This window comes from Rhinopithecus roxellana, chromosome 10 (genome assembly GCF_007565055.1).
Source record: "Rhinopithecus roxellana isolate Shanxi Qingling chromosome 10, ASM756505v1, whole genome shotgun sequence".
Classification (NCBI taxonomy): domain Eukaryota; kingdom Metazoa; phylum Chordata; class Mammalia; order Primates; family Cercopithecidae; genus Rhinopithecus; species Rhinopithecus roxellana.
In genome coordinates this window covers 72,104,516-72,120,670 of record NC_044558.1, presented here as the reverse complement: position 1 = coordinate 72,120,670, position 16,155 = coordinate 72,104,516, and the positions used below count along the sequence as shown (strand labels likewise).

The 16,155-nt window shown below is 36.6% G+C and overlaps 1 protein-coding gene across 3 annotated transcripts in view; it reads right to left on the bottom strand.

Moving 5' to 3' along the window:
• The window catches only part of GXYLT1 (glucoside xylosyltransferase 1), a 78,669-nt gene that overhangs the window by 44,334 nt on the left and 18,180 nt on the right, over nt 1-16,155 (bottom strand). For 2 of the 3 annotated variants that reach the window (XR_004059714.1, XM_010376179.2), the window contains exons 2-4: nt 15,220-15,312; nt 4,124-4,295; nt 838-963 (exon numbers count right to left, since the gene is read on the bottom strand). Coding sequence is in view for 2 of the 3 variants with exons in the window: in XM_010376179.2 (XP_010374481.1) it covers nt 838-963; nt 4,124-4,295; nt 15,220-15,312 (391 nt within the window). In the remaining variant the exon portion in view is untranslated. The remainder of the gene's footprint in view (nt 1-837; nt 964-4,123; nt 4,296-15,219; nt 15,313-16,155) is intronic. The other variant, XM_010376178.2, reaches the window with a different exon arrangement.

Below are 16,155 nucleotides of genomic sequence, written 5' to 3'. Positions count from 1 at the left end.
AATAAACCATTTTCTTAATAAGCTAGGGATTGCCTTAATCCACTTAGCAATAAGAAGTAACTGAAGGTTCTTCCCCATAATTTATATACTTTCCGGAAACTTGTGTGCTTCTTAAATTCAATATTTCTACCATAAGTATTCTCTATGTGTTTAAGCTGCAAAACTGTAAGTATTTAAGTATCATAATGGTCTAAACAACTGTGAATTTTAAAACTGCGTAAAATCAAATCAAAATTAAAGACGTAACCTTGCTTCAGAACATTTGTATATAAAAAAAGAAACAAAATCAAGGTTTGTCACCATAGAACACTACCAAAGAACAGCCCCACTGAATAAATAGTTCCCATTTTCCCTTTGAGTTCATATGCCTTAAATTTGTTTCTGTTTAAGTATCAGCTACAATAGACAAACTGGCTTGGTATAAGACACAAATTGCTATTTAATGATGCACTCTATCTCATTTCTCAAACTCTAAATGCTGCCTACAAGTTGAAAGTGATAACGCCACTGCATTTCTGCTGGCAAAAGACTTGGCTCCATTAAGACCTGGCAACCTCTATTCTTTCTTATAGATAAAAGAGTTCCACACAACTGAATATATTAAACTGGTATCTCAACAGAAATTACTAAAAATTTTTCATTCTTAACAGGGTTTTTATTTTACTTGTTCCATAGGAATACTTTTTCATGTTCAAAAGGAAAATAGTACCCGTATTGATTTCTATTTATTAATTTAATTATTTAACTGGAATTACATGTAACTCTTCAGAGACTCATATGTGTAAAAGTCAGGTTCAAAATTAAAAAAAAAAAAGGACACTGGGGGAAAAAACTTACCGGCAAGAACAATCTCTGTGAAGCACATGGTTTAAAGAGTTTTTTCCACTCTGCTGCATTCTCACTTGGAAAGGTTATGGGGTATAACGTATAATTAAATGTTTGTAGAAATGACCAGCTGTCAAGCTAAAACAATTAAAAAAAAAAACAGTATAGTTTCACCCTGAATTTTCTCTGTAAAATCATAAAACAACAGATTATAAAACAAAACAGCTAAAAATTAAGATAATACACATTTTATGCTGTAAAATTAAGGGAAAGATTCTTCTGTTCCACCATGGTATTTGTTTTCATTTAAAATATAAAAATCAAAATAAGATCCTGGAAAGACTTTACCATTAAGATCTGAAGCATAATGAAAGTTATCAGGGTCCAACTCCCCAAATCAGAAAGGTGAAAGACCCTTGCAAATTTGTCTTCCTCAGCTTTACCTAATGTGTAAATTCTCTTAACCCATTAACAAGCTAAAATCAGAAAAATTAAGCACTAATTTTATTACTACCGTATATATGACAGATGCTTCCATTCAAAGTCAGACCAAATGTGAAACTAGTTAAAAAATATTTGTCCATCAATTCATAGCTTTAATATGCCTGAATATTTCTGATAATAAAATATTCTGATAAATACATAGCCAATGCCAATTTTTAAAAAATTACTACAAAAAGCAAAATATATCTGAAAATCTAAGATGAACATGTTTACACTTAGTACCCTAAATGGATTTCAAGATACTAAATTGTTTCAAATCTAGTTTAAGTAATATCTCTCATTCTTATTTCAACAGAATTACTCATTCAAATTTCCTAAACAGCAGTAAGAAACAATCTATGGGGGGAAAAACTAAGTAGTTTATATACAGGCTGAATATGATCTCTTTTGAATTATGATTGTGTTTAAGTCATTTTTAAAACAGTATCTTCCAACATAGTTTAAGGGAATGCCTTTACTTCCAACACTCTGCTATGGTGTCTCTGATTATTTTATTTTATTTATTTTATTTTATTTTTTTTTTGAGACAGGGTCTCACTCTGTCACCCAGGCTGGGCAGTAACATGATTATGGTTCACTGCAGCCTTGACTTCCCAGGCTCGGGTGATCCTCCCACCTCAGGCCTCTCAAGTAGCTGTGACTACAGGTGCACGCCACCACATCCAGCTATCTACGAATTATTTTAAAATACTAGCACTGTAATTTCCCGGTTCCACTTATTAATCACTTAAAGATCTTTTCAATACCAACTTCAAAATAAAATCTTAGTCACTTTAACATATAACAGTGTTTTCATGTACTAAAAGCATGTTCCACAAAATATTTGATATACTTTCATCAAAAGCAAAACCAAACATTCTCAGTGATGATTACAGTCAAAGGAAAACTAAGTTTAAAAATATAGTATATGTTACACAAACAATTCAGCCAGGTGTAAACACAACACAAAGGCTGCATCTAAGATAATGCAATACATGTTTTACTTTTCTATTATATTTTCAAAGATTTCCATAATTGGCAGCAGTCTATGACTATTCTCTTAACCCCTAGGACAAGATTAATTCCTCAGTATTTTAAAAAACAATCCAGATAGAGACCAAGTTCACAAAATTATCTAACAAAAATACAGATACTAAAAATATTTAAGTAAAAAGGTATACTTTCATATACCACTTAAACAGTAAGAAAACTTTTATACCTTTTAGTTTTCTGCCAAAAACTAAAAGGTATAGACGTTTTTGGCAGAAAACTAAAAGAGCTAAGCTCATAACTAGTATTTTTGCACTAAATATGCAAAATGAACTGATTTAACCTGAAAAAACATCAAATATATTTTTTACAGCTAGACCAAGCATAAAAATCCAAATGAATTTAAAAGCTTAAGTGGATAGATGTAAACAGATGACAGAGAGGGAGGAGAGCAAAAATATGAATGAATGATCATTAGCATCACCTTTACCACCATCTCAGAACAAAAGGTAGCGAGATTTCAGGTGAATTTTCTTTTTTTTGTATGTTTTCTTCTGCCTGTATCTGTTCTCTTATTATACTGTACAGTAATATTTTGTTGTTGTTAAGGAAGTTACAAGGCTGACCTGATTAAAGAGTATATATTCCATTGTAACAGCTAGGTATGGTCATATGACTAAATTCAGACCAATGGGATACTGGCAGAAATGTCACAATAACTTCTAGACAGTACCCTTAAGAGAAGGATACTGCCCTTTTTCACTCCCTGTCCTCATGTTGAATTGAATATGGGTGTATTGGTTGGAGTCTGAGTAGTCATCATGGACCATCAAGCAGAAGCCTCACGTTGAAAATGGCTTAGCCACAGTCAGACAAGGCCACAGTATCTGAAGATAAAGAACTGCCATATAATCCAGACAATCTACTTTCATGGTAGAGAGAAATAAACTTAAATCCTGTTTAAGCCACTGTTATTTTGGGTTTTCTGCCACTGTTGCCAAATTGATTTTAACTAATACAAAACCAAAATAAATAACTTACTTATCAGAACCAGAAGCCACTTCCCGCCATATTATTAATCAAGAATTCTCTCCCCTCAAAACAGGATTAAAACCTTTATATAAGCTCTGATTAAGGCACTCCCAAGGAAAGGATATAGACAAAATAAATCACAGGACTTCTTAGTCAAAGCATCCTGGAACTAGAGTCACTAAAATAAAACCTCCGTGTTTCACCAGGAACTTACTTTTAAGTAGCCCACTGCCGTTCAAAAATGAACCTTCCTCTTTCACCTTAGATCTGGACTCAGATGGAAGTGGTTCAAGGAGCACTCCTCACTTTAAAAGGGCGGTGTTACAGAACAAATATTTTTGTGCAGTGAAGAAATAAAACAACTGATATGGTATAGCTCTGCGTTGCCACTCAAATCTCATCTCAAACTGTGATTCCCACATGTCGAGGGAAGGACCTAGTGGGAGACAATTCGATCATGAGGGCTGTTTCCCCCTTACTGTTCTCGTGATAACCATCAGTTCTCACGAGATCTGATGGTTTAAAAGTGTGGTGTTCTTTCTTTCTCTCTCCTGCTGCTGCCATGTAAGACACGCCTTACTTCCCCCTTTGCCTTCCGCCATGATTCTAAGTTTCCTGAGGCCTCTCCAGCGATGCTGAACTGTGAGTCAATTAAACTTCTTTTCTTTATAAATTACCAAGTCTCAGGTAGTTCTTTCTAGCAATGTGAAAACAGACTATTACAACAACATTCTATTATAGTATATTATTAAATATTCAACTCTACAACCTTGACTATGTCTCAAATACTTACTCTGTCTTTAAAGCTTTGATGTAGCTGATCTTCAGCAAAAATATGGAATTGAAGAGGTTTCATGCTGAAAATGATAGCTGACTTCAACATGGTCATAGTTTCTTCCAGTCTTTCACCACAGGCAACTACAGCTAGATGCATTTTCTCAACAGGCTGTATTTTCAGACTGTACCTAATTGGAAAGAAAACCACATTTTCCAACAGTTTTAGTATATGTTTACAACATGGTACTTCCATCATGTTCAAAAAGTGAAGTTCAAGGCCAGATGTGGTGACTCACGCCTGTAGTCCCAGCTACTTGGGAAGCTAAGGCAGGAGGATCACTTGAAACCAAGAGTTCAATGCTGCAATAAGCTATGATTGCATGACTACACTCCAGCGTGGGCAACAGAGCCAGACCCTGTGAAAGACAGAGAAGAAAGAAAGGACGAGGATGGAAAGAGAAGAGAGGGAAAGGGAAAGGGAGAGAAGGAAAAAGAAAGAAAGAAAGAAAGAAAAACTGAAGTTCAAAATTTTTATTTATAAAACAAACGAGGCCAAGTCTGCAATCCCAGAGCTTTGAGAGGCCAAGGCAGAAGGGTCACTTCAGCCCAGGAGTTCAAGACCAGCCTAGGCAACATACCGAGATCTCATCCCTACAAAAAATACAAAAATTAGCCAGGAGTGGTGGCATGTGCCTGTAGCCCCAGCTACTCAGGAGGCTGACGTGGGAGGATATTTTGAGCCCAGAAGATAGAAGCTGCAGTGAGCTGTAATTGTGCCACTTTACTCCAGACAGAGCAAGATCCTGTCTCGAAAAAAATAATGTATTTATTTTAAAAATAAGTAAAGGGCAAAGGTCAAATTACAAAACATTTTTAAAATGTTGAATCAATCATGTATTTCCACACTCTCAACCAGGTCTTCTCACCATTTTCCTCCTTTCAAACTACAGAACACACAAAAAATGACTACTTTCTCAATTCTCCCAAGAATACATAACGAGTACCATTGTGGTTGCCAGTAAATAAATTAATTCATTACTATGCCTTAGGAAATTAGAGCTTAATTCTCTCAAGGAACCCACTGAGAAAGGTTGATTTGAGGTCTTCCATTCAATTTTTTTAAAATATTGTTTTTTAAAAAAAAACCTTAAAAACATTCTTACTTCATCTGAAACCTCTCCCCATACCACCTCTCACCAACCAACAGTTCACTGTAAAGCAAACTCATCATAATTTCATCCATAAATATTTCAGTATTACATCCAATCTTAAACCATGCTGACTACAAGAAAAAATTTCCTTCACATTAATAATACACATTCAGTCCCATTTACCAAATATCCAGCAAGATGTAAACACTTCTAAGATGGTCTAAAACATGCTAGTCGAACACTAGAACGTCATTAGAATCTACTTCTAACACAGAGCAGCAGTGTATACCAACAGGCTAAAGTAACCTTTAATACCTCTTGCTTCTGCTATGCCACTTCTTTCACATGTCTGGTGTTAGCATAAGCTTCGGTCTTTTTACTTTTTCTTCTTCTTTTTAGAGACAGGGTCTCCTCACTCTATCACTTACGATGGAGTGCAGTGGCGCATTCATAGCTAACTGCAGCCTCAACCTCCCAGGCTCAAGCCATCTTCCCATCTCAGCCTCCCAAGTAGCTGGGACCACAGACGTGCACCATGTCCAACTAATTTTTTTTTTTTTTTTGTAGAGATGGGGTCTCACTATGTTGCCCAGACTAGCCTCGAACTTTTGGCCCCAAGGGATCCTCCCACCTCAGCCTCCCAAAGTGCTGGGATTACAGGCATGAGCCAGCGCGCCTGGCCAGCTTGGGTCTTTTTAAAGCTCTCTATTATTTTCCATTGACAGTAATTTGAAACAAGCAATGTCTCTTCCCTTGTTTGTACCCTCTATCCTTTGCCTTCTTTTGTGCTGAGCCCATCAGTTCATAACACTGAAACTAATGATGGAGGGGAGACTTAAACTATCAGTGGAGGGGAGACTATCTACGCTTTCTACGTCTATAAAGTGGGGACATGAATCCAGTTCATCTCAAAAACAGTGGAAGCCACAATGACAAGTTAAAAACTAGGCAATAAAGACACAACAATTTTTAGAGAATTCTAAATTACCTCATCTTTCTAGTGACTGCCTCCAGATCCTACTTCTCTCTACAGCATCATGATTTAAGAATCATTAATGGGCTCAGATTGCTTTACTGGCCCATAGCTAGATCTTGCCCCAAAGTCAAAGGCCAAGAGAAGATTTTAAAAGTAAGGCATGATAGTCATATGCTGTTTTGTACAGCATCAGCTACATACACAGATAAGAAGTATATTAAACCTTAAGAAAAAACAGCCTCAAAGCCGGGTATGGTGGCTAACACCTGTAATTCCAGTACTTTGGGAGGCCAAGTCGAGAGGAGAGCTTGAGGTCTGGAGTTTGAGACCAGCCTGGGTAACATAGCGAGACCCAGTATCCACACACACAAAAAAACTAGCTGGGTGTGGTGGTGCACACGTGTACACCTAGCTACTCAAAGGCTGAGGCAGGAGGGTTGCTTGAGTCCAGCAGTTCGAGATTGCAGAGAGCTGTGATCATGTCACAGTGCACTCCAGCCTGGGTGCTGGGAGATGTCTTAAATAATAATATACCCAAATGTTTCTCAAGAAAAAAAAATCCCTCTAAAAATCAGTCTCAGGAACTCCTCCCAGGTATTTTAGCAAGGATCGTTTTAGTCACACTGCCAGCACTCCTTTCACCAATTTCTACAGGTGACTGTCAACTACATCACATTTCCTTTTCTGTTTGGGATCCTTCTGAGTGAAAGTATTATATACAGTACAGGCTCAACTCCTAAACTAACCACAAAAAACACAGTTAAAATATGTCTCTGACAACCACACTACCCCTAGACCCAAAAGACAGGAAAATCAATTGCAACTGGAAAAAAATCTAAAGTAAGCTTCTACATGATAAGAAGTGATAACTAAAACCTTCTAAGCAGTTATAGGGACGCAGTCATTCAAATTATGTTGGCCCCAATTGAATCGCGGAATCTTGCCAGGTCTACAAAAATCTTTCTTTTGATCACAATATGAACAGGAAAAAAGTCAATGTGGATTTAAAGAAATGTAATAGAAAAGGAGATTTTAAAGTCAAACTTATTTCTCTACAGATATACGATGAGAAGAAATTCTTCAGATGATTCAAAGATAATATCTGAGGGCTCCCATGGTTAAAGCTGGCATAACCTGCATATGAAAAGTATGACAGTAATGAATGATAGCGTATTAAATTTATAAAGTGAAGCCTGGCCGGGCATGGTGGCTCACATCTGTAATCCCAGCACTTTGACAGGCCGAGGTGGGTGAATCATTTGAGGTCAAGAGTTTGAGATTAAGCTGGCCAACATGGTGAAACCCCGTCTCTACTAAAAATACAATAATTAGCTGGGCGTGGTGGCACACACCTGTAGTCCCAGCTACTCGGGAGACTGAGGCAGGAGAATTGCATGAACCCAGGAGGCAGAGGTTGCAGTGCTCTGCGATCATGCCCCTGCACTACAATCTGTGCAACAGAGCAAGACTGTTTCAAAAAAATAAATACAAAGTGAATGCATCAGTCAAAAAATGATATTAAATAAAGGGGTAAGGAGAGAGAACTCTTCTTTTTTTAAAGATGAATACCAACCAATAAATGCAGAAGAAATGAGAGAATTATAAAATTCACTATTTTGCAATCACCACTGTAACAGATAATCTAGACAAATATAATCAGTGGATGCTAAAACTCCATACTAACAAAGTATTTCCCCCATATATTATACAGGAGATAAAAGTACTGGTACAATGTAGAAATGCAAGAACATCACCTTAACCTTGTGATCAAACTTAATATTAAACTTATGGCTTCAGAAGTCTCCTGATAGCATGCCCAAAGAAGAACAAAGTATCCCATGCAGTAATCGTGCCAAAAATCCTCTAATAATAAGTGGACAGTCGGCAAATCAAAATTAAGGGACATTCTGCAAAACAGAAACAAAAATATCACAAAAGATACCAAAAACAGCACCCCTTCTCACCCCAAAAAAGGCTGGGGAACAGTTCTAGAATAAAGGAGACTAACTCAGCCTGAGCTGAATGCAATGTATGGTCCTTGACTGGGTCCTGAATGGGGAGGAAAAGATACAAAGGACATTAACAGGAAAATAAGAAAATAGGAATAGGAATATATATTCTATGAACAGTGTTAAATAACTTAAAGTGACAATTATGGCTGTATTAAAGTATGTCCCTGTTCTTAGGAGACACATGCTGAATCTATGTATTTAGGGGTGTGTCATAATGCCTGGTGTCTCTCAAATGGTTTGGCAGAAAAAGAAAACTGGTAAAATGTTAGTAATAAATATCTAGGTGAAAAATGTATGGTATGCTTACTGTACTATTCTTGTAACCTTTGTATATTTGAAATTTATCAAAGTAAAAAGTTGGGAGGTAGTGGTTTATCATTAAAAAAACTTAAAGAATGCTTTACATAACAAATTTAGATGCAAATACTGTTAACAACAAATTTCTAAATCTTAGGAATTAACTTCTGATTTTAAGCAAATTTCTGCTATAAAGGAATAATAATTTTTTCGATTTTGTTTTATTTCACAGTATAATCTCCAGTGTGCTCTTATAGCCTATTATTAAATTAGTATTCTCTGTTTAAAAAGATACATAAGGCCGGGTGCGGTGGCTCAAGCCTGTAATCCCACCACTTTGGGAGGCCGAGGCGGGTGGATCACGAGGTCAGGAGATCGAGACCATCCTGGCTAACACGGTGAAACCCCGTCTCTACTAAAAATACAAAAAATTAGCCGGGTGAGATGGCGGGCGCCTGTAGTCCCAGCTATACCAGAAGCTGAGGCAGGAGAATGGCGTAAACCCGGGAGGCGGAGCTTGCAGTGAACCGAGATCACGCCCCTGCGCTCCAGCCTGGGCAACAGAGCGAGACTCAGTCTAAAAAAAAAAAAAAAAAAAAAAAAAATACATAATTAGACTACAAACTACCACTGATGTATACAAAGTCAAACTGAACAAATTTCAAATAACCATCTACTGAAACTAAAAGAGAAATGCCATGAAGCTATCTTTAAAAACCTGCAGTTGAACAAAATGGAAAGCTTTTTTGCTTAGCCTGTTGTGCTTAAAAAGAAAAACAACACCTTCTTCTCTTACTATTAAAAGAGTTGTTCCCAGCAACACATAATGGACTAAAAGAAAGGAAGGAAAAAAAAAAAGAGTTGTGTTAAATTATCACACCAGGCAAAATTACTTTCATGAGTTGCATGTAAAACACTTTCAAAACAAAATACTTAAAAAAAACTCTAGGATTTTTATATAAAGTATTAAAAAATAAAATATAAAAATCCAACATGAAATATAAGTATTAATTTCTAAAATACAATTTTAAATAACCAGTAAAAATATATCTCTTAAAACTAGTATGAACTACTCAAAATAATACAGCTAAGATTAAATTCACCTATGACCACATAATTCACAAATCTAAAATCAATTCCCACCATAAAGATTAAATATTTTAAATAACTGATTTTTTAAAAAGCTCAAGTCATACAAAAATTAGTACAAAACAAAATATTTTTTATATTTTGATAATTCTAAAATTTAGAGTTTGTATAATGAAAGTAAAATAAAAAACAAATTAGAAACTTATTTGCAATCAATGGCAAAACCGAATATATTATTCTAAGAGTTCATAAAATAAACATTAAAAATTCAATAGATAAACATCAATATCAAATAGATGATATACAGAACAAAAGAAAAAAGCTAAATAAATGTGGAAATACATTCAACAAATAATCAACAAAAAGCTATCATTTTAATAAGTGATAAAATTATAATTCCCAATAATGCTAAGGTTATGATGACCCCAAATACACTCACACAATGCTGGTGCAGGCTTATAGCCAGATAATTTTTAAAACACAATTTAGTGATATAATTCATTCTTTTTAACAAATATTTGAACTCCTTTCATATAGGCACTGGGATAGATAAGAAAGCCACAATCTTCACCACACAATTTGCAGCCTGTTGTGAAAAGATTGATTTTTAAAACAATAAGAAAGCATGGTAATTGTTTTAATAGAAAAAAACTGAGATTGCTAAAGAGGCTCACAACACAAACATCTAACCTAGTGTGACCTAGTCTAACCTGGTATTGGGGAAAGCTTCCCAAACGATCCTGTTAATCATTTGTTTCTCACTGGTTCCCAAACACCTTGCTAGGCATGGGACTTAAATGATAACACCACATGGTATCAGCCTGCAAAGTTAAAGGTCTAGAAGTGAAGATTCACAATCACAACAGATGTGGTAAATACAATAACCAAGAGGAGACAGAGAAGGGAGATGAGGTGAGCAGTGAGAGGAAACTACAATCGTTCGAGAAGTGATGGGAAGTGATGAGTACAACCGTTAAGGGAGAAGGAAAGAAGCAGCAGCCAGGAGCAACAGTGTGAAAGGAGACAAGACGAGTTAATGTAGACTGACATGTGGAGAAAGTCCATTGTAAACATGATACAAAACACAGATGAAGGAAAGTCCGAGGAGCTAGACTTGTTCATGTTTGAACATGAGTCTCTGAGGCATCTGAATCAGCAAGGTCAAAATGACCAATATGCAACTGGAAATACAGGTCTGGCTCTCAGAAAAGAACTCTGAATTGGAGCTATCAGTTAAACAAATTATCCTATAACTATTCCGGGAATGGGGAGAGAAAAGAGCAGAGTCCTAAGAAATGCAGATTATTTAGAAAGCAGAGTTGGAGGAGTCCAGGAGAGAGATCAAAGAGCTGAGTAACTGGTCTGGTCTCAAAAGCCAGAGGCTAATAGAGCTGACAGAAAAAGGAAGCAGTAAACAGTGCCAAATGGGTAAGAAAAGTAAGATTAAGCCCCAAAACAATAATTCAGAGGTGGGGTGATGGGAATAACAGTCAGGTGGTAGATAGTTGAGGTGTGAAGTTCTTTTTATTTAAAGAAGTAAAACCAAGGCTGAGCACGGTAGCTCACGTCTGTAATCCCAGCACTTTGGGAAGCCGAGGCAGCAGGATCACTTGAGCTCAGTTGTTCATGACCAGCCTGGGAAACACAGCGAGACCTCATCTTGACTAATATTAAAAAAAAAAAAAAAAAAAAAAAGATTCGGGTATGGTGGCATGCACCTGTAGTCCCAGCTACTTAGGGGACTCAGGCAGGAGGATCACTTGAGCCCAGGAGGTCTAGGCAGCAATGAGCCCTGGTGGTGCTACTGCACTCCAGCCTGGGCAACAAAGTGAGACCATCTCAAAAAAATGAACAAACTAAACAAAACCCAGAAATAAAACCAGTAGGTACTCTTTCGCCCAGGCTGGAGTGCAGCAATGTGATATTGGTTCACTGCAACCTCTCCCACTCAGGTTCAAGTGATTCCCGTGCCTCAGTCTCCCAAGCAGCTTGGACTACAGGTGTGCGCCCCCATGCCTGGTTGATTTTTGTATTTTTAGTAGAGATGGGGTTTCACCATTTTGACCAGGCTGGTTCTCGAACTCCTGACCTCAAGTGATCTGCATGCCTTGTCCTCCTAAAGTGCTGGAATTACAGGCATGAGCCACACCCCTCCGGCCAGTAGGTAGGTACTCTTAAAAGAAGCTTGCTGATGAAGGGAAAGAGAGGATTGAAAGCAAACTGTTGTGGGAATTTTTTATTTTGTTTTAAGGCCATAAAGCCAGGCACAGTGGCTCATGTCTATAATCCCAGCACTTTGAGAGGCAATGGAATAGTGTGATGCCACTGACATGAGAAATATGAAGACCATACTACACTGGAAAGTATTAAAATTTTAAGCTCAGAATTCAAGATTAGGCTGGGGGTGGTGGCTCACGCCTGTAATTTCAGCATTTTGGGAGGCCGAGGCGGCCAGATCACCTGAAATCGGGAGTTTGAGACCAGCCTGAGCAACATGGTGAAACCCCGTCTCTACAAAAAACAGCCGGGCGCAGTGGCAGATGCCTGTAGTCCTAGCTCAGGAGACTGAGGCAGGAGAATCGCTTGAGCCCAGGAAGCAGTGGTTGCAGTGAGCCAAGATCATGCCATTGCACTCCAGCCTGGGAGACAGTGAAATCCTGTCTCAAGGAAAAAGAAAAAATTCAAGATTAATCTACACCAGAATTACAAGTATGTAAAAGCATATGATGTATATGAATGATGAAAACACAAGATGTATATGAATGATGAAAACACTTGTAATAGAAGTTGAGGCAATTTTATTTTTTATATTATTTTATGTTCACTGTATAATAAATTAATCAGGAGAATACGATCCCCCAGGTAAGATTTGATCTAAGTTATACAAATAATTCAAGTTGGGAAAGTAAGGTACCCAACTAAGGGCCCCCTGGTGCCAGGCAGAATGTGACATCAAAAGTGGTAGTAAAGGGGGATTCCAAAGAAGCTTTACCAGTATTAAAGTAGATACTGAGATGGAGGGCAAGAATGATTTGGCAGGTGTATGGCATTTGGCCTTGTATGCATATTTGAAACAGGGTGATTAAATGTGAGGGAATCCTTAGTTCTAAATAAGAAACTAAGTTTGAGAGATTTTTACATAATTATATGACACAAAATATTTACTTTTTTGTGTGTAATAGCATGATATAATGGATGCAACGTTACGGGTAGAAAGTATAACAGAGGAAAGGCATATAATTTCTGAAGTCTCAAATTCAGGTTACAGGCACAAGGTTTACAACATTATGTATCCATCCACATATAATTTATTCCATGGAATACTTGGGGGCATTAGGAAAATGAGTTAGAGGAGCCAAAACAAAAGGAATGGTAAGCCAAGAGTCCAGGATTCCGACTAGGTAAATTTCCCTGGGACATTCCTGCAGTCAATAAGGAGGAAAGACTATTATTACTCATGCTGTAATTTACAAAAAGGTCTGGGTTGTATAAATCAGAGTATGCTGAAGTTTTCAAGTTTACCCAGCTTTGAGCTAGTGGAATTACGTGGCAAGGCAAAGTGACTCTTGTCAATACTATTCATTTGCAAATATTCATAAGAATGAAAACATAAAAAGCTTCAACTATCCAAAATTACAACCAAACTGAAAGGTTAGATTATCTTTAAAAGTTAATTTTTAAAAATTGGAATATTATCACTTGGCTCATATTAAAATTTCAATCACCCAATCTCTTCCACAGCAACAGGATATAATTAAACTATCTGATTTGAACCTATTCCCTGCCAGTTCTTCATGGGATGCACACTGTATTGAGAATGCAAGAATTTACAAATATGTACAATTAATAGATATTTAAAATGCAGTTCTTACAGAGAGTAGAATGGTGGTCACCAGGCACTGGAGGTGAAGGGGTGGGAGAGAGTAGGTGATGGAAAGATGTTGACCAAAGAATACAACACAAACTTCCAGTCAGAAAGAATAAGTTCCCAAGATCTACTGCACTGCAAGGTGACTACAGATAATTGTTTATTTCAAAACTGCTAAGAGAATAGGTTTCAAATGTGCCCATTACAAAAAAAAGATAAATATGTAAGATGATAAATATGTTAATGAGCTTGATATAATCAGTCCACAATGTATAGACACCAAAACATTGCTTTATGCCCCATAAATTCCTACAATTATTGTCAATTAAAAATAAATGTTTTAATTAAGAGTTTTTAAAAATGAAGTTCTTCCTATCTGAAACACTTCTCCTGTCCTTGAAACTAGCTAATTTCCAGATCATTATCCAGTCACTACCTCCAGGAAGTCTTCCCTGATGCCTTAAGATGACTCATCACAGCAACAACTTGTTACACTCTATTGTAATTTCAGGTTTACTAGTATGAAACTCCCACCAGAATGTAAGCTCCAGAAGGATGGAGCCACATTAACCTGACCCAAGAGTCTGGTGCTTACCACCTAGCACAGCATGTTGCAAATATAATGAGAATTGCTGAAGTACAGTGGCATGATCACAGCTCACTGCAACCTCAACCTCCAGGGCTAAAGCAATCCTCCCACCTGAGCCCGCATGCCAACATGCCTGGCTAACTTTTAAAATTAAAAAAAATTTTTTTTTTTTATTTTAGAGACAGTCTTGCTTTTGTTGCCTGGGCTGGTCTTGAACTCCTGGGTTCAAGCAATACTCCCGCCTCAGTCTCCCAAAATGCTGAGATTACAGGCGTGAGCCACCATACCCAGCCTAGACTATTTAAATGAATCATAAAGATGCAGTAAAAGTAGATACTCTTCAAATAAATTTTACTCTTGGGAAGAGCATTTCAACCCTTTGTCCCATTCCCCTCTGCCACTCTATCAAGGAGATAGTCTGAGAGTCACTGCCTTATCCTATTCTTATCAATACTTGTTTCTTTCACTGAAGATTAGAGCAAGAAGGGACCTAAGAGGCCAGGCAACCCAATACCTTCATTATCCAGAGAAGCAAATAAAGCTAAACTAGTCAGTAACTTAAAAGGTCAATAAACATTAAAGGAAGTAGTAGCCAGAAGCTGCTCCTCCATTTGCTCCTCCATTAAATACTTATCTTTATCCTCCTATTCCCCAATATTCAACCTCTCTGCTAATAACTAATATAATCCTTCTCCAGTTGTCCCTATCCACTACAGTATACCAGCTTTAATTTAGATATGTGCCTTATATATATTTATATCATATATAATTATATTATATATTATAGATGGTAATATATATTATATAGATCTGTAAACATCAGTAGAAGCCTATTTTTATCCCAGTTTATCATTTTAACAACTGTTACCAAAAGTTAGATCATAAATTTTCTTAAGAACAGTGGCTTACCTTAATAACATCTAAGAAAATTTAAAGCATTTATACACAGTATGTACTAAAAAATAGTGATAACAACTACAAAATGGGAAAAATGGAAAACCCAATCAGAAAATAAATTATTTGTATAATATCATAAGAAACATTTTTACATCCTATTACAGTCAAAGGTTTTATTATCAACTATCTAACCTTACCTACACTGATCTACCAATTAAATATTAAGTGCCTACCTAAAAGCCGCTTCCCAAAAGCAGTTCATTCCACAAACATCAGAGGGCAGCATCCAATAGGGATTCCAGTAACACAGAGAGAAATCTTTACACCTAACAGAGTAAGACAGAAATAAGAGTCCTATGTGAGTGAGTATTCTGATTTGGAACTAACAAGGAATTTACTCAGTAACATGGTAACTTACTGTTCTATTTTAAAGCAAATAAAATTGAAAATCCAAATTGCTATGATAAAGATTTTGGAAAACTGATTTCTCCCTTACTTAGGGCACCATTATTTTAAATAGAACTTTATAACCTTGAAGGTAAACCATACTACAGATTGGGAAAGAGTTTTTCCATCGGAAATTCTCCTGATATATTAAAATCCCCTCGTCAGATAACACAGACAAATATGTCTTCTAAAATTTTCTTCATAGGCTACACATATACCCCTAGAACAAAATCCCTTTGGGACAAACAAAATATTTCCTTATCCTCAAACATAATAAAAATGCCACAAATGCTAGCAGAAAGGGAAAAGATCTTCAAATACTTTTAAATTAATCCTCAACCCAAACTACTTGTATGGTGTTTCAAACCGAAAAAGAAATCATAATGGCCAAGATGTATATGAAAATGGTCAACATCACTAATGATCAGGGAAATGCACATTAAAACCACAATGAGATAACATCTCACCCAGTTAAAACAGTTATTATCAAAAAGGCAAAAAACAATAAATCCTGGCAAAGATAGAAAAGGAAACACTCATACACTGACAGTAGGAACATAAATTACTACAACCACTATAAAAAAAAGTATAGAGATTCCTCAAAAAACTGAAAATAGAACTACCATATGATCCAGCAACCCCACTGCTCTGTGTATGTATATATACATACATATTCACACATGCATACACACATACATAGATGGGCACAGTGGCTCCCATCT